The sequence below is a fragment of the Hemiscyllium ocellatum genome, chromosome 34 (assembly GCF_020745735.1).
Source record: "Hemiscyllium ocellatum isolate sHemOce1 chromosome 34, sHemOce1.pat.X.cur, whole genome shotgun sequence".
Taxonomy (NCBI): domain Eukaryota; kingdom Metazoa; phylum Chordata; class Chondrichthyes; order Orectolobiformes; family Hemiscylliidae; genus Hemiscyllium; species Hemiscyllium ocellatum.
This window is the reverse complement of record NC_083434.1, coordinates 21,743,708-21,761,277: the sequence shown is the minus strand read 5'-3', so window position 1 is coordinate 21,761,277 and position 17,570 is coordinate 21,743,708. Positions and strand designations below refer to the sequence as shown.

Below are 17,570 nucleotides of genomic sequence, written 5' to 3'. Positions count from 1 at the left end.
TCCATACAGGGTGGGGATTATCATTCACTTGTATATAAGATTTCTTCCAGCTGGTGAGCAGTTGGGTTGCCTGGTGAGGTATGGAAAAGTGTATTTTACCCACTTTCATCATGAAAAACATTGAAAGTGACTTTACGGGTGTCCGCTGATTGTGTGGAGTGTCACACAGTCGCCACACTTTGGGAATTTAAGGGACCTCCAAATAATGATGTCCTGTCAGTAATTTTAAGAGATGGAATGAGGATGGGAGAAGACTATACCTTGCACCCACATATACAATATGTGCTCTGCGCATCTGAAGAATTGTGTCAGGATTGCAAATATATAAAATATTGTCTATCCAAACAATTCGCACAGTTGTGAACTTTAAAAACTGTTTAGTGGTCAACCCAGTAGTTCCATATTGTCTTTAAATTAAAGTTTCGAAGAGTTGCCTTGCTGTAAACTGAATTCACAAATCTCCTAGGATATGAACTAATCCACGGTTTGTTGATTATAGTTATGTTGTCATTTGATGTTAAAGAGAGCTTCATGCACTAGACTACCGCAGTTATTTCCTTCCATATAGGAACAGGGGCAAGGTAAGCTCCTCCTCCAATAACCGTCTTTTCTGGAAGATATTGCCTATACATTTTGGTCAATCATTTAACATCTGCCCACATGCTGACCCCATTTGCATAACCGAATCATGTTGCATCACCATCTCACTTAACCACGATGCGACTCTGATGGAAAATAGTTAACGTTAGTGAGAAGACAAGATGAATAGACAGATTATCAAGGCTGTTTGCAATTAGAATTTCTTATTTTGTAGGTTTTGCACTGGTGAGATGAATAACATTTCATATTTGTTTTGAAACCATGTTAACTATACCCGAGGAACAACCAGCTCTGCATTAGGGTCCTTGCTGAACCTGACAGTGCAGAGTGATTAGGGACATGTTCCCAGGCAACACATCCTCTCGGAACCTTTCTACTGTAGATCTCACATAATGACTGATCAACAACATGACTGATGAAAGGCTCAAATCTCCCATTTACCAGCAAGTGGCCAATAAAACTGAACAATTCAGCTACCTCTCTGCACAGTGCAGTGCATTTAGCTAACTGACAGATTGTTTCAGTCCAGTGGTTCCAGAAATTGCTATCATCTGGGAGTCTGTGGTGGGGACCATTTTTATATCCCACCTTGAAGGTTTTAGCTTAATATCATCAGTAACAATCAGTAAAGGGGTGAGTATATGCTGTTTGACCTTTTAAAATAAAATTCTACCTCCATGTGAGCTACCCTTTTATATTTCTTTTTAGTTTCTTTCTGTCTTGTTTGCATTATACTAATCATCGAGATCGACTGCCCCAAATCAACTCAATGTTATGCCATCTGATAAAGAGAATGCTGCCAGTTATGTTGTATTGTTATTTGAATGTAAAGTAATACAACATTGAGTAAGCTAAAGGCTGTTATTGATTTTAAAGCCCAAGTCCTGAGGACCTATTGGATTTATAATGTAATCATCATCAGTGAAGAAATCTCAGGGGTGAGATCCCACGAGTGAGAGACAGAATCCGAATGCAGTAGCTTTATCACAGAAAATGAGTTAGTTATTGGAAAGTTGCTGTCCTGAGCTTGTCAGTAGAGAAATATTGTATATGCTGCTGAAATATATTCTGTTTAGAGCTGAGTAATTAGTTGACTATAAGGTGCTGTGGGATGAAAGCCCCTCCTTCTTTCTTTCTTCCCCTCTCAGACAGCGCTGCTAGGTTCAGGCGGTCAGAGAGTCTCTGATTCAGTATCAAACTCAGCAACAATTTCTGAACCCAGTGTCAGTTGAAGAACTCCTGCATGCTGCCCTCTTGGAAGAGTTTGTGCTGTATCAGCTGCTCTTGAATCTGTTCGAGTGGAGGATATATAATTAGCAAGTTGATTACATCATGCAAAGGTATATTTAGTAATCTCTCAAAGGTTAAAAGGTGACAAAGGTTTTTATCTACTATGTGTGTTTATCGATGATGATTGCTTTGGGTTTGATGTGCTCTTAGATTTGACGATTCTTCAATATTGACCTGAAGTCTCCAGAAATTACTGATTAATTTCCTGGACACTAACAGAAACCAGCTGGACAGAAATAAAAACAGCCTTTTTAAAAGACATTTTCTTTGAACACTTTTTTTGTTTTTGGCTATAAAATATTGCAGATGGGGAAAATGTTGATCAAATGGATGGACAAATTGGAGGAAGAAAGTCATGTGATGAAACCACCAGGAACATGTCCAGTCAGATTTAGTAACTTTATTTGCTGCTGGTTTTTCTCCATCGAATCTAGGGGTTTCTGTGTAAAGCCCCCTTCCAGAATTTGAGCAACCTGTATTGAAACTTCATTGAATACTGAGTGAGAGCTGAACTCTGGAGCTGTTGAACGAAAGCATCACCTGCCTGTTCTGCGAGTTGCATGTAATGTCATGGCACTATTCAAATAAAAGCAGGGGAATTCTCCTTGTGCAAATTCAATTGACCCTTGATTACATATTTACTTATGGTGGGTGGGCTGCTGATTTCAGACCCATTCATTCTATTTTAAGGGTGAGCTCAGCACTTGGGAGGGCTGGACATCTGACCTAGGTTTCACATCTCAACAGCATGCCGTTCCCAATGGGCTAACTGGATGTTTGCGCCGTGTGTCTTCACCTGCCTTTTCCCATTTCCCACATGATCCCAGTTTATTTCTAAAGTGCCAGCAGCGTGCAAGGATGATCCATGCAGTTTCCAAACAGCAAATGCTTTGCATCGCTGAAAACCTCTATCACCTGATAATGCTGCAGCCAACAATAGGCAGCCTATAAAAGAATCTTTTTGTGAAATATTGCATTTCGGCCACAAATTTTCTTGTCTGACTTCAGCACCATTAACATAAAGATCTGAGAGCACAAAGCGGTCAAGGATGTTTTTCAAAATTAAATATCACTTGGAAATATTTCACATTCACTTTACTCATGTGCACCATTGGTATTTGTTGAGATTAGTTTAGAGAGTTGACTGTACTGGTCACCTCATGGTTAGCTTGCATTGACAATCATGGCATGTTAGGGAGAATTCTTTTATTGTGGAAGAAATAAGATTGGGTTCTTTTTGTTCGTTCTCAACTGAATGTTACTGTTAGTGCCCAGTGCCTCGTTACCACCCTGTAGAACATGGCTAAACCTGTAGTTTTAGTTAGCCCTCTCTATGCAGTATAAGAGACACTGTTCAGGACCAATCTCAGTGGGGATAAATGAAATATTGGTCAACCCAAAACCCTCTGAGGGCCCTGACAGTACAGAAAAAAAAGGGTGGCATGGTAGCTCAGTAGTTAGCAGTGCTGCCTCACAGTACAAGAGACATGGGTTTGATTCCACCCTTGGGTGACTGTGAGGAGTTTGCATATACTCATTTTGTCCATGTGGGTTTCCTCCCACAATCCAAAGATGTGTAGGTTAGGTGGATTGGCCATGCTAAATTGCCCATAGTGTTCAGGGATATGCAGGCTAGGTGGGTTAGGCGTTACAGAAATAGCATAGGAAGGTGAGTCTGGGTGGGCTGATCTTTGGAGGGTTGGTGTGGACTCAATGGGCCAAATGCTTCCACACTGTAGAGATTCTATGATTCTAACTGAGGAATTAATAATGGAAAATAATTTAAACTAATATTTTGCATTGGTTTTCATGGTGGAGGACACTACAAACATCCCAATGTTAACAGATGAGCAAGTTGCTAAGGGAGAAAAGATCTTGTAACAGTTCTCTATTACAAGGGACAAAGTATTGGACAAACTGATGGGATTAAAGGCAACAAGTTTTCTGCATCCAAGAGTTTTAAAGGAGATTGTTGCAGAAATAGAGAAGGCATTGGTTGAAATATTCCAAAAATCGTTGGATTCCAGGAGGATTCTAGTGGATTGGAATGTAACATGATGGCACTCTATAAGACGGAAGGGAGATGGAAGGTATAGGTGAGTTATCCTAACATCTGTTGTTGGGGAAAATACATGAGTCCTTTATTAAGGAAGAAATAGTGGGCTCTTTGAAAAGATTAACACAGTTGGAGTCAACATGATTTTTTTTAAAGGGAAACCACGGTTGACAAATTTCCTGGAATTGTTGTGGTTCTATTCACCGAGCTGGGAATTTGTGTTGCAGACGTTTCGTCCCCTGTCTAGGTGACATCCTCAGTGCTTGGGAGCCTCCTGTGAAGTGCTTCTGTGATGTTTCCTCTGGCATTTATAGTGGTTTGTCTCTGCCGTTTCCGGTTGTCTATTCCAGCTGTCCGCTGCAGTGGCCGGTATGTTGGGTCCAGGTCGATGTGTTTGTTGATTAAATCTGTGGATGAGTGCCGTGCCTCTAGGAATTCCTTGGCTGTTCTCTGTTTGGCTTGTCCTATAATAGGAGAAAGTGAGGGCTGCAGATGCTGGAGATCAGAGCTGAAAAATGTGTTGCTGGAAAAGCGCAGCAGGTCAGGCAGCATCCAAGGAACAGGAGAATCGACGTTGAGGGCATAAGGGCTTTTGCCCGAAACGTCGATTCTCCTGCTCCTTGGATGCTGCCTGACCTGCTGCACTTTTCCAGCAACACATTTTTCAGCTTGCCCTATAATAGTAGTGTTGTCCCAATCGAACTCATGTTGCTTGTCATCTGCGTGTATAGCTACTACGGATAGCTGGTCGTCTCATTTCGTGGCTAGTTGATGTTCATGGATACGGATCGTTAGCTGTCTTCCTGTTTGTCCTATGTAGTGTTTTGTGCAGTCCTTGCATGGGATTTTGTACACTAAGTTGGTTTTGCTCATGCTGGGTATCGGGTCCTTTGTCCTGGTAAGATGTTGTCTGAGAGTGGCTGTTGGTTTCCTGGAGTTCTTTGAGGATGCAATGAGATGATAAAGAAAAACTGGTAGATGTAGTGCATTTGGATTTCTAACATTTGATAATGTGCCACATAAAACTTTATTGTTTCAGAACAGGACCTCAAGGCACTAGGGGTAAAATATTACCATAGATTGGAGATTGGTTAATACATAGACAGAAAATTGGGATTAATGGGTCTTTTCAGGTTGGAAAGGTGCAACTAGTCAGGTGCCACAAGTATTGGTCCTAAGGTCTCACAATTATTTACTATCTATATTAATGACCTTGAGGAGGGGACCGAGTGCAGTGCATCTAAATTTGCTGACAACACCGAAATAGTGGGGCATTTAAGATGTAAGGAATCTATCAGGGAACATGGTGAGTGGGCAATAATCGGTAGATAGAGTTTAGTGTGGAAAAGTGTGAAGTAATGCATTTCGATGGTAAATATCAAAAAAGAGCAGACTATTGTTTAAATGGAGAGGGATTCTAAACTAAAGTTTATGTTTACGTGCATGAAACAAATGGTGCAAGTGCAACATGTAACTAAGAGTTTTGGCTTTTATTGCTCAGGGTTAGAGTTCAAAACTCAGGAAGTCTTGCTACTCTCTGTGCCACTGAGGTCACACCTAGAATACTACTCACTTGGGTTAGCTCGGTTGGCTGGTCAGTGATACCAACAGCGTGGGTTCAATTCCCACTCTGGCTGCAGGATTCTCTTTCTCATCCTTTTCCCCTTACCTGAGGCATGGTGACCCTCTGGTTAAACCCACCAGCATTTGTCTCTTTCTGATGAAAGTAACCCTATAGTTTTAATTAAAACACCCACATAGAAATATTTCTTTATCCATCAATAGCTACTTTTATCATTTTATTTCTTTACCATTGGAAACACTAATTAGACCGCTCCTCAATAATTGGAGCAAGGGGCTGGAGTCCAAGTTGAGTTTATGTATCTGTGCTCCTCCACTCAGTGATCCACAGACAATGTCTCCTCAACTCTGTTACTTCGTTCTGTCGTTTTTTTTTTCTCCTTTTAGAAGATCATAACCTGTCATGAAACTTGCACCTTTGTAATGTTTTTAGGGCTTTTCTGTAATCTGTAATTTTTGACTGACACTTATCCATGGTTTCACCATGAGTACCCATAAATAAAAAGGCAAACAATAAAATAAATGAGTCAGCTTCTGAAACTCTTCCTGCTGTGAGAAAGCCCCTTCAGATGGGGATTCCAACCTGGTGTCAACAGGACTGTTAGAAAGTCCCTCTGCCTTGTAATATACATCATGCCAGATACAGGGTCTGGAGAGGAGATGACACAGAGTAGACAATAGCCAGTGTTATTCATATCCTTGTTTGAAGCATTCCCTACCTATCAAGTGTTGAATCGTGTTTTGGCCCACTCAGTGTCCTCTCCCATACTATAAAAGTTCTCTACAGAAACTTGAACCAAGTGTAGAGATTGTTAGTTCATAATATCTTTTTAAAAAGTGGGGTAGGCCATTCGGCCCATCAGTGGTTCAGTAAAGTCATGGCTGATTGTGTCCTTAACTCACTCACCTGTCTAGCCCCCAGAACCCTTGACTGCCCTGTCGATTAAAACTTCTGTCTAACTTAAATATATCCAATCACCTAGCCTTCTACTAGGACTCTAGGGAAGAGAATGCTAAAGGTTAACAATGCACTCAGTGAGGAAATGATTCCTTTTTTTGTATCTTAAATGAGAGACCCCCTAATTTTTGAACTGAGTAGATACTGTACAACATGGTCATATTAATCATATGGTGCAGAAGATGGCCACTCAGTCAGTTTTGCCTGTGCTAGCTCTTTGAAAAGGCTATGAGGGAGATCCAAGATTGCGACGACTCAGCAAGTCTGAGTCTAAATTGCTCCTCCCAAGACCTAGGCAAAGTGGGCCACCCTCCCCCACCATACCCACCAAATCAACTAAAAATATTTTTTTTTTATTTAATGTTAATACTAAATTTATACAGTTAGTACTAAATTTATACAGTTCAGTCCCCTGTAAAAATGACTAGGGGGAAAGGAGCCCGCAGTTCTCAGCAGGCAGGAGCCCCACCCCCATCGTCCCCAGCTGCAAGAGAGGTGTCCACAGCCGCCCCAGGGGACTTACCTTCGATGGTGAGCCTCGCAGAAATAATCTCCAAACTCGACACGAAGTTCAATGCTTTCATAGAAGAGTCCCGAAGTCGGTGGAATTCCCAATCGGCCGCTCTACAAAAGTACAACCGAGACATCGAAGAAATTGAATGCCGAGTCGGAGGGGCAGAACTAAAAGCCGCGACCTCGGAGGCCATTGCAGAAACAGCCGTGGATTGGGTCCGGATTCTCGAGCAGCATGTCCAGACCTTACAGAAATACATTGACGACCGCTGGGCCTTCCCAAATGGGAAGAAGAAGGTCAGCTTACAAGGTTCCTTGGACAGTGGCTTCCACATTTATTGAATCTGGAGGCTGGATCAGGCCAGGTATGGGTAGAATGGGCCGGGTCGCAATACATGGGCCCGGCTCGAACCAGCACCCCCGCCCGGTCCTGTTCCGGCTACAGAGCTATAAGGTGAGGCAGATGCTCTTGGAAGCCTCCAGAAATCTTGGGAAAGATCCACAAGCCATGACTCATAAAGGATCCAAGATTATGTTATTTCAGGACTTTTCCCCAGCTTTGGTTCGAAAGAGGAAGGCGTTTGATGAAGCAAAGAAGTGTTTAAGGGATTTAAACATTCAATACTCCTTGCGCTACCCAGTTATACTACGCTTCAGCCATGAAGAGTCCGTGTTTAACTTCAGATCACTGGAGAAGGCCAAGGACTCTCTTACACAAATTATAAGAGTTAATTTATGTTGTTTTGCCCTACCCCCACTCTGGTTTAACCCCCCTTTTTTTTCCTTTTATTATCATACTGTTTAATATTATCTCCAGGGGGGGTGGGAAGAAGGGCTTATTTATTCATCCTTTACTTAGTGATTTCCTTTCCTTTTTATATATATGTGTGTGTGTGTGTGTGTGTGTGTGTGTATATATATACACGCGCCAGTGGGTCTAGTTAATGTAGATGGGGTGAAGGTGGCTACCTTATCTTATTTTATCTTTGTCCTTCGGAGCGAGGTTGTTTTCCCCTGTTATTTTAATTATTATTTGCTGAGACTGTAATTTTATAGTCATATATGTTCATATATGGTATTAACATTACCAAATATATCCAGGTGTTGGTGTAAGTGGAGGGGGGGATAGGGTACTCACTGTTAGTTCTAGTTCAGTAGTGTACTTGAATTTTCTTTATCCTATCATGGGGTGCCTGGGTCAAGGGTGGAGCACTGGTTGGGAGAGGTTATGATGGGTTTTTTGGAAAGGAAGTGATGCCCCCTGGGAATAAGGGGGAAGATCTCCATTTAAATACGTTTTATACTTTCTTTTTAACTATTTATAAATAGTTTTTTTTATTATATCGATCTGAATGTGCTAAAGAGCTTTTATTTTTGTGAATTTTATATGCTCTATGCTCAGGATGTTTTGGATAAATACGGGTTTTGTTGTGATCTGATGTTAACACATTCTGAGCATGTCTATCACTGCTCAGTTTATGTGTTATCCATTGGATTTTTTTTCTCTCTTGAATAATGTAAGAATTTTAATGATACACTCTCGTTAATTGTAAGTTAGATGAGTAGTTAGTTGAGTTTTGTTTTTGTTTTCTTGGTATTTCTGTTCTCTTGTTTGATAGATTTTGGTTATCATTTATTTAAGATTTAAATGTATATCAATGTTAATACTTGGGTCTTTTTTTTTAGTTTTCTTTTGTAAACTTGTGAAAAGAAAATATAAAAAAAAGAAAAGGCTATGAAATTAGTCCCATTCTCTTGATTGTTTTCAACAGCCCACCAAGTGTTTCCTTTCCAGGTACATATTCAATTTCTTGAGCTTCTTAAATATAGGTTTACTCAAAAGCAGCGAAATTATGGTGAACCTATATGACATTCAAATAAGGCCACTGCTAGAGTAGAGGGCACAATCCAGTTCTGGTCACTGCTCTTTAGGAAGAATGAGTGGACCCTTGAGAGGGTGAATAGGAGATTTCTGCTCCAAGGTTAGGCTGAAAAATTGGGGTTGTTCCCTTTTTAGGAAAGGGGATTGGGAAGAGGGAATATGATAGAGATGTAGAACGACAATTAAAAGTAAAGAGCCTTTTTAACACTGATGGTACAACAAGTAGGGGACACTAGATTTAACACTTTGGACAAGAATTATAAAGGGGGGGGAGTTTTTAACACAAGTGATTTTATTCCCCTAGAAACTCTGCCTGTGAGAGGAGTGGAAGGTGGAGCTAACATTGATTTCAGGAGAATATTTGATAGGAACTTGATGGAAATAAAATTGCTAGGCTGCGGATATAGAGCAGGACAATGGAACTGTCAGGATTGCTCCATAGAAAGAATGTATGGATTTAAAAGACTTCCTGCAGACAAAAATCTCTCAACACCTTAAAAAAAAACTCTTTCTAAGTTGTGTCCAGACAGCAGTGAATGAATTAGTAAAGTTAACAATAAGTACTTTAAAATGTGTCCAGGGATACATTCAGTGGCCCTTTTGCCACGTTATTGGTGGTTGCCATAAAAGAACAATGAACTGTCCCATAATATTTACTTCATAAAAATATATCAGCAGAAGCTGATATAGACCTAAACACGATTGACACAATGCTTGTAGCTGTTTGCATAATGAACTTCAGTTACCAATTCTAACTAAAAAAATCAAAAGAACTGAGGATGCTGGAAATCAGCAACAAAAACAGAAATTGCTGGAAAAACACAGCATCTGTGGAGAGAAATTGTTTTGGGGTCCAGTGACCCTTCTTCGAACTAAAGCAATTCTAACTGTTAGGGTTTAATATCGATTTCAGTTGTGCAAACTATCTATCTGAAGGGAATTCATTCACTCCCCTATACACCAAGATGCAGAGTCATGCAAAGGCTGCAATGGTCAATACGTGCACATGCTCCTGTGCTCGCAAATAGAAAGGAGATTGCTCATTTTTAAAAATAATGATCAACAGAACAGGACTAAGCTTGGGTGGGGAGGAGGAGAGTGGAATTGAACAGTCAGATATCCATTTCCTATTGCCTGAATGACTTGGTGGCTGCTTCATTTTTGTTTTGTAACAGCGGTATTCAGACCTCTCAAATATCTGTGTCTCACTTTTGTATATTTTCTTTCTTTATCACCTTTTTTTTTAACCTGTGCTGTCATCTGTGCATTCATTAAATCCTCACCGGTGGGTGATATCTTTTCCTGTCTTCCCTCTGACCCTTTCTCCCTGTCTCTATTCCTCTTTATCAGGTGTTTCTCATGATATCTCCAGTTTCTGAACAATGGTCACTGCCCTGAAATATTTGACCTTACCCTCCTTCTTCCAACCTGGCTTCAGTGTTTTCAGGACACTCTTTCCCAATTTTATTCCAGATTTTGAGCATTTGCAGGATTTTGATCTTTGTTGACTTTCACCTCAGCCCTCGTTTTGATCCATGGTTGTAAGATGAAATGCTGTAGTTTTGTTCCAGGTCTGTTTTTTTCAATCCTCACGGTGCAAACAATAGTCCATTTGTTGCTGAGAGTGGCCTTGCTTGGAGATTCTGTGATTTGTGATATCTCATCATTGGACTCTCTTCACCTTCATTAGACCTCAGTAATTTTGTATCACTGTTGACGATTTAAATGTTGGCTTGAAACTGTTTAAATACAAAGCTTTCATTTTTACAGTCGGTCTTATTGACTATTTAATTTTCCTCTTTTCTGTCAGCTTCTCACCAATTCTCTGCTTTTTCATGTGTTTCCTTATTTTTAATGTTCTCTTGGAGCAGCTCATCTATATATCAGAAATTCGCACTGTTGGTTAATTTGCAATTTTGCTCTGTGCTCCATCAAACTCCCTCTCTCTGAAACTGCTGGATGCCTTCTGTTTTCAGACTGGGCTGATGGTGGCCTGTTACCAGGGGTTCATGGACATTGTCTTTCTATTGGCTGGATGCCCCCACCTTGATGTCAACTGGCAGGACAAAGAAGGCAACACAGCTCTGATTATTGCAACACAAGCAGGTAAGAACTGGTTTGCCCACTGTATTTATTATTTCCAGTGCATTCTGACAGCAGTGCATCTGTGTTACCCCTCCATTATTCCCAATTTGGTTCCCAGTAGTTGAGGAGGTAGAAGCCAACCTGCTGTCAGACCTGTTCCAGTGCAATCCCACATTTTCAGTTGGATGCATCAGTTATGTGAAAGAGCAACTCCCCCTACCTTATTAATTTTATTTTGTACTTGATGATTTCGAAAATGGCTGCCCCCATTTCCCATAATGCAACTGATCTGCTAGCCCAGAGTGGTTCCAGTCCATCATCCCATTTGATTGTGATGACCTCTGATTGTGACTGCAAATAAAGCTAGTTTCTGTTATGCCCATGAAATATGGTTATGGAAGTAAAGGAAATGGTCATCCCCATCCTTTTTTAATTAAACACCTCTAACATTACCATTGGCAACCAAAGCTGAAGGCTGTTGTTTCTTTCGAGGCATTTTGGTTCAGCAGTCAGTGCGAAAACCGTAATTACTGTGGCCACACTTGGCCTTCCATCATTGGGTTGCTCTGCAGGTAACAGTTCCAAAAAGCAGCCTGAAAAGAAACATAGCAGTCCTAGCAGAGGATGGGTCACTGTACTGTGGTATTACAACCACGTCAACAAAGAGAAATTTATCATTGACTTTAGCATTCAACAAGAGTAATAGTCTTGACATATAACCGGAAGCCTTTTAGTTAAAAGCTTAAAGTAATTAGTTGGATCAGCTGTCAATGCACTGAAGGCCATTCAGTTCTGTCTCCTGTGATGTAATAGTTCTGCAATGATGGAGGTGGCTCATGATCAATGGTGCTTTTTATCAGTGCTAATGATTAATTCAGACGAGTACAGTCATTTATAATTAATGCCTAACAGAGTGTACTGTTGAAGAATGGAAGTGACATGCTAGTGTACTGGGCATGACCTGATTGTAACAACCTGAATACAGAAGAGATCACTCTCTTGCCCACTGAAAGCTGTTTGTGTTTTCCCCACTTTGCTCACCACACAATATCAGATTCCTGAGGACAGCATTCCTTATGGAGGCCTATGCTCACTCAAATCAAGGTGGACTGGGATACCAGTGTGAGTTAAAGTTCATAAGAAAATGTAATATTTAGTTTAAAGGCAAGAAGTTATGTTCTAAAAATAGTATTTTAAACCTGAATAAAGATAAATACAGGGGTATGAAGGTAGAGCTAGCTGAAATAAATGTGAAACCGGTTTAAATGGTAGCAGGAGCAGACTGTTAAGTCAATATTTAATAACTTGCAGCAATGATTTAACCCGGCAAGAGAGAGACTCATTGAGAAAGTTGTATCTTCAGTGGCTAAATATTTAAGTTACGGACAGTAGCAAATTGAAATAAACACAGTACAAATCTGCAAAATTTGATGGTAGATCAAAAACTTGTCAAATTTTAAAAACGAACAAAGATGACAGAAGAAATAGTAAAGAAGGAGAAAGAGTGTGAGAGAAAACTAGTTAGTAATAGCAAACCAATGAGTTTCTACAATTATTTCAGTAGGAAAAGAATAAAGCCTCTGGAGGATGTCTGGTGAATTTATAATGTTAACCAAGGAAATGGTGAAGGCAAAGTAGTTTGTGTTTGTCTTCACTGTAGAAGCTTCTGAAAACCTCCCAAAAGTACTTGAAAATGAAAGGCCCATGATGTAGAGGTGCTGGTGTTGAACTGAGGTGGACAAAGTCAGAAGTCTCATGACACCAGGTTATAGACCAACGGGTTTATTTGAAATCACAAGCTTTCGGAGCACTGCTGCTTCATCAGCTGAAGTGGGAAAATCACTTCACCTGAAGATAGAGCAGCACTCCAAAAGCTTGTGATTTCAAATAAACCTGTTGGACTATAACCTAGTATCGTGTGACATTTGACTTCGAAAATGAAAAGGTGAGTGAGATGGGGGGAATGTAAAACCCATCAACATCATCAGGTGCATGGAGAATTATTATTCCTAAAGTTGACAAGTTTCCTGCACTGTGTTGCCTGCACCTGAGGGACTTATAGATTATAGGGATAATAATGTTTCTCAATACCTCAGATTGCAGAAGATCCAAATAGATTGGGGTGGTAGTAGTGGTGGGGGGTGGGGGGGAGTGGGGTGGAGAAAAGTTAATGTCATGGTGGCACAGTGGTTAGCACTGCTGCTTCACAGCACCAGAGACCCGGGTTCAATTCCCACTTCAGGCGGCTGTCTGTGTGGAGTTTGCACGTTCTCCTCGTGTCTGCGTGGGTTTCCTCCGGGTGCTCCGGTTTCCTCCCACAGTCCAAAGATGTGCGGGTCAGGTGAATTGGCCATGCTAAATTGCCCGTAGTGTTAGGTAAGGGGTAAATGTAGGGGTATGGGTGGGTTGCGCTTCGGCAGGTCGGTGTGGACTTGTTGGGCTGAAGTGCCTGTTTCCACACTGTAAGTAATCTAATCTAATCTAAAACTTTATTCAAGAAATAAGAAAGTAGGAAAGCAGGTCAGTTAGATTAATATCTGTTGTATTAAGAGTTTAGAGCAAGATATTTAGAAAATTGTAATGTGATTAGGCAAAGCTAGCATTGTATTGGGATCGGTAAATCATGTTTAACTAATTTATTACTGTCTTTTGAGGATGTAACAGGCGGTGTATGTATGGGGGACCAATGGATGTGGTAGTATTTAGATTTTTAAACACTATTTGATAAGGTGCCACATCCAATGTTATTATACAAGAGCACATGATGTAAGATGTAACGTAATAGCACAAATGAAGGTAGAGTAGTGATAAACCTGTCTTGTTCAGGTTGGCAAGCTATAGCAAGTTGAGTGGCAGGGAACAATGCTGGCCCTCAACAATTTATAATCCATATCAATGTTTTGCATGAGGGGGCTGTTGTATGTTACTGGATTTGCCAACGACACCAAGATAGGTAGGAAAGTATTTTGTCAAGAGATGATAGTCTGAAAAAGGAAATAGACAAATTATATGTGTCAGCAAAAAGAAAGAAGTATAATTGGGAAAATGTGAACATGACCACTTTGGCAGGAAGAATTGAAAAGCAGCATAATCTTTAAGTGTGGAGAATGTGTAGAAATCAGTATTACAGAGGGATCTGGGTAACCTGGTACATGAGCAATAACATGTATGCAAGTATGGCAAATGATTGCTTGGTAGTGCATTGCTCAACCTTGGTTAAAGGACAAATGAAGTTGAATCCTTTTATCTTGCATTAATTAGGACTAGAATGCAAAAAACCATACTTGGAAAAGAAAGATCTTTGACTTTCTCACTCAGTTATTTTAGCCTTTACGTCTTGTTTACTGACAATTGTATTCCGTTTGATGTGCGAGAAAATGGTTGTCACCCAAACAGCATATTTGTGCAGAACCTGTTTGGTATATCCATGGCACTCATAATAACACAGATTCATCAAATAGTCCTTTAGGTTAATGCATATAAATCACAATGCTCAGACACGATCAATTTAGATGTCAGCGATTAACCTTCATTAATATGACCAGAACTGTGAAAATAATCTGATGTAAGCCTATCAACTTGAGATGTTGGTCCTGATTTTTGTGAATGAGGTGGGAAGGCTGAGTTGGGAAGCTTCCCAAGCTGACATCTCTGTCTCCTTTTAAAAAGGTGCCAGCCCCCAAGACCACACTGCTTAGCATTTATGTCAGGGTAGAGGCAAAGTCAAGAGCAAATGCATGTATACAAATATGGGCTGTATACAGTAATCATTGGTACCAATCTGGACTCATTGCAATCCAGGAGAGAACACGTTGATAGAAATTCAGCAATGCTGGTGAAATGCTGAGCTCAGTGAGATTGTGACATGTAACACTGGGATCAGTTCACTCATACAGTGATTTCAGTTAAAATAATTGCTAGTATCCTTTGGGTCACTTTTTTTTGTGAATTCTTTATGTGAGCATCGCTGACAAGGCCAGCATTTGTTGTTCATCCCTAACTGCCCTTGAGATCAAAAGTAATCAGATAGCTGTTGCAATTGTCAGTATTGTTTACAAGCAAAGAAATTGGCCTGTGGAAATCATATGACCATACAGCTCAAGTCTCTTGGTAGCGTCTTGCTAAAGATTGAAAACTCACCTGAAGTTTTGTGTTACACAGAAAATTGATATTACAGGCAGTTTAAAGTAGGCAGCGCAAACTGAAGGAACATGCTGTGACATTGTAAGACACAGATACCAGTTAACAGAAGCATGACAGTAAACTATAAAGCAGTAATTTAATCTGGCAGTTGTGTTGAGATTGCAAACAACCAAAGCTAAGCTCAGGTGGTTTTTGCTCATCAGTAGAACCCAGAGACTGATTTATGATCTTAATCTCATGGCGTTTCCAAGTTTTTTTTTAAGACACAAAGCAGTTTCTCAAGCAGTGACTGGAAACTGTTAGCCTGAAGCATTACAGGCCTGAAGAAGCCCAGGGAGTGAAGCATAATTATAGGACTAGGCCATCTAACCTGACCCATTATTCAGTTACATCCTCGATCTCCCATATTTTAACTTTACTCCTCCCCCGCCCGCCCGCCTTTCATCCATTTCAGTCTTAGTTTCGATATTTGACCAAAGCAATCTCTAAAGCTTTTCGGAGGAGGGATTTCTAGATGTCCGTCACGTTTTGTATGAATATGTTCTTAACTCACTCCTGAATGGGCTAGCTTGAATTTTAAGGTTGTGTCTCCCTTGTTCTGGACTCTCCATCACAGGAAGCAATTTCTTTATGTCTAACCTATTAATTGTCTTAAATACATTGATTAGATCACCCTGTTGAGAAAATCCACAGTATATGTCTTTCTGGAGGTGCTGTCCCAGATGGGGCTTAAGCAAAGCTCTGTACAACTGTAGGGTTCCTTCCACTTGTTTGGATTGGAAAAGTCCAAGGAATGGGCCAGAGAAGTGAAGCAGCACAGTGATGGTTAAGGTACTCAATCCAAACAAAGAGGAAATTAAATAGTGTGTGAATGTGAAGAGAGCAGTAGAGAGAAGGAGAGAATGTGAAGGGAGGAAATGGGGCAGAGACAGAATGGGACAATGTTCTGGGAAGAATCGCGGTTGTTGGAACTGGAGATCATGATTGAGAGACATTGCTGTCAGTTGACTTTAACAAATGCTGTGTTCTCCTGAATTTACCCAACCTCATTTACCCCTACAAAAGTAGGGAATTCAAGGCTGACACACATCTCAAAATTGAGAATCTGCATCAATGTATGATTGGTGGACTGTCAGTATGCAGTTGATGAACTGTGCCTGAGTTTGATAGTTCATTGCTGGAGCTGGTAGATTGCTGATGAGACCTGTTATCTGTTATAAGCAAACTGAATGAAATGTTCCTGTTATGTCTGGACACTATCTCTCCTGGACAAATTCCTGATTTCCTCTGGGAGTACGAATGGGGAGTGAACTGATACCTGGTTGACATCTAGCGGTGACAGTAAAACTCTGTGCCTCTGAGACCTTTGAAAGTCAACATTAAATTTGCTTTAAATTGTCTGTGGGGCAGAGACTGGGAGCAATTGACGAACCAATATTATTAAGCCAGAGAGTGTTCAGGAGATATTTACTAGGATATTGCCAGGAATAGAAGGTTTGAGTTATGCAGAGGCTGGATAGGCTGAAACCTTTCTCACCAGAGGGTAGGAGGTTGAGGGGTGACCTTATAGAGGTTTATAAATTCATGAAGGGTATAGATAACGTGAATTGCAGGTGTCTTTTCCCTAGTGTGGGGGATTTCAATATTAGGGAATGTATTTTTAAGGTAAGAGGAGAATGATAACAAAGGGGCAATTTTTTTACACGGTGTGGTTCATGTATGGAACAAACTTCCAGAGGGAGTGGTGAATGTGAGTACAGTTACAATGTTTAAAAGACATTTAGGTAAGTACATGAATAAGAAGTGTTTGGAGGGCTATGGGTCAAGAGCAGACAGGTGGGACTATGTTTGGGATAATGGTCAGCATGGACTGGTTGGACCAAATGGTCTGTTTTCGTGTTTTATGACGCTATGAACATTCATTCACCCTTTGCATGTTACTTCTATGGAGACAGTGGTTCAGTCATTCAGAACCATTACAACATCTGTCCTCCCATAACCGGTTTCATACATTATAATATATAACAGAGATTCATATTTCTTTCGATGATAACCCTTCCACCCATGCATTGTCATCAGGGAATCTCACAGTGCTGTCAGAGACCAACCATGATGATTACCCAATTAGTCCCAATCATCTCCCATAACCCAGCAACTTTTTCTTTTCCTTTTTTGAAGTGAATATTCAGTTTCCTTTTGAAAGTTACCATTCATCATACTTCCACCACCTATTCTGGCATTATAACAACATATTGCATATATTGAAAAAAATGTCTTCTCTTCCCTGGTTCTTTTGCCCAATTCATTTAAAATATATCTATTGCTGTGCATGTAAATTCACACATCTAGAACAAATTTACATTGATTTAAAATCATAGAGTTCCTACAGCGTGGGAGTAGGCCATTCAGCCCATCAAATCCACACAGACCCTCCAAAGAGCATACCATCCCATGTAACCCTG

The 17,570-nt window shown here is 40.5% G+C and overlaps 1 protein-coding gene across 1 annotated transcript in view; it reads left to right on the top strand.

The window, feature by feature from the left end:
• The window catches only part of LOC132832219 (ankyrin repeat domain-containing protein 33B-like), a 41,818-nt gene that overhangs the window by 9,410 nt on the left and 14,838 nt on the right, over nucleotides 1–17,570 (top strand). Inside the window, exon 2 of the mRNA XM_060850014.1 lies at nucleotides 10,857–10,986. Coding sequence (XP_060705997.1) covers nucleotides 10,857–10,986 — 130 coding nt within the window. The remainder of the gene's footprint in view (nucleotides 1–10,856; nucleotides 10,987–17,570) is intronic.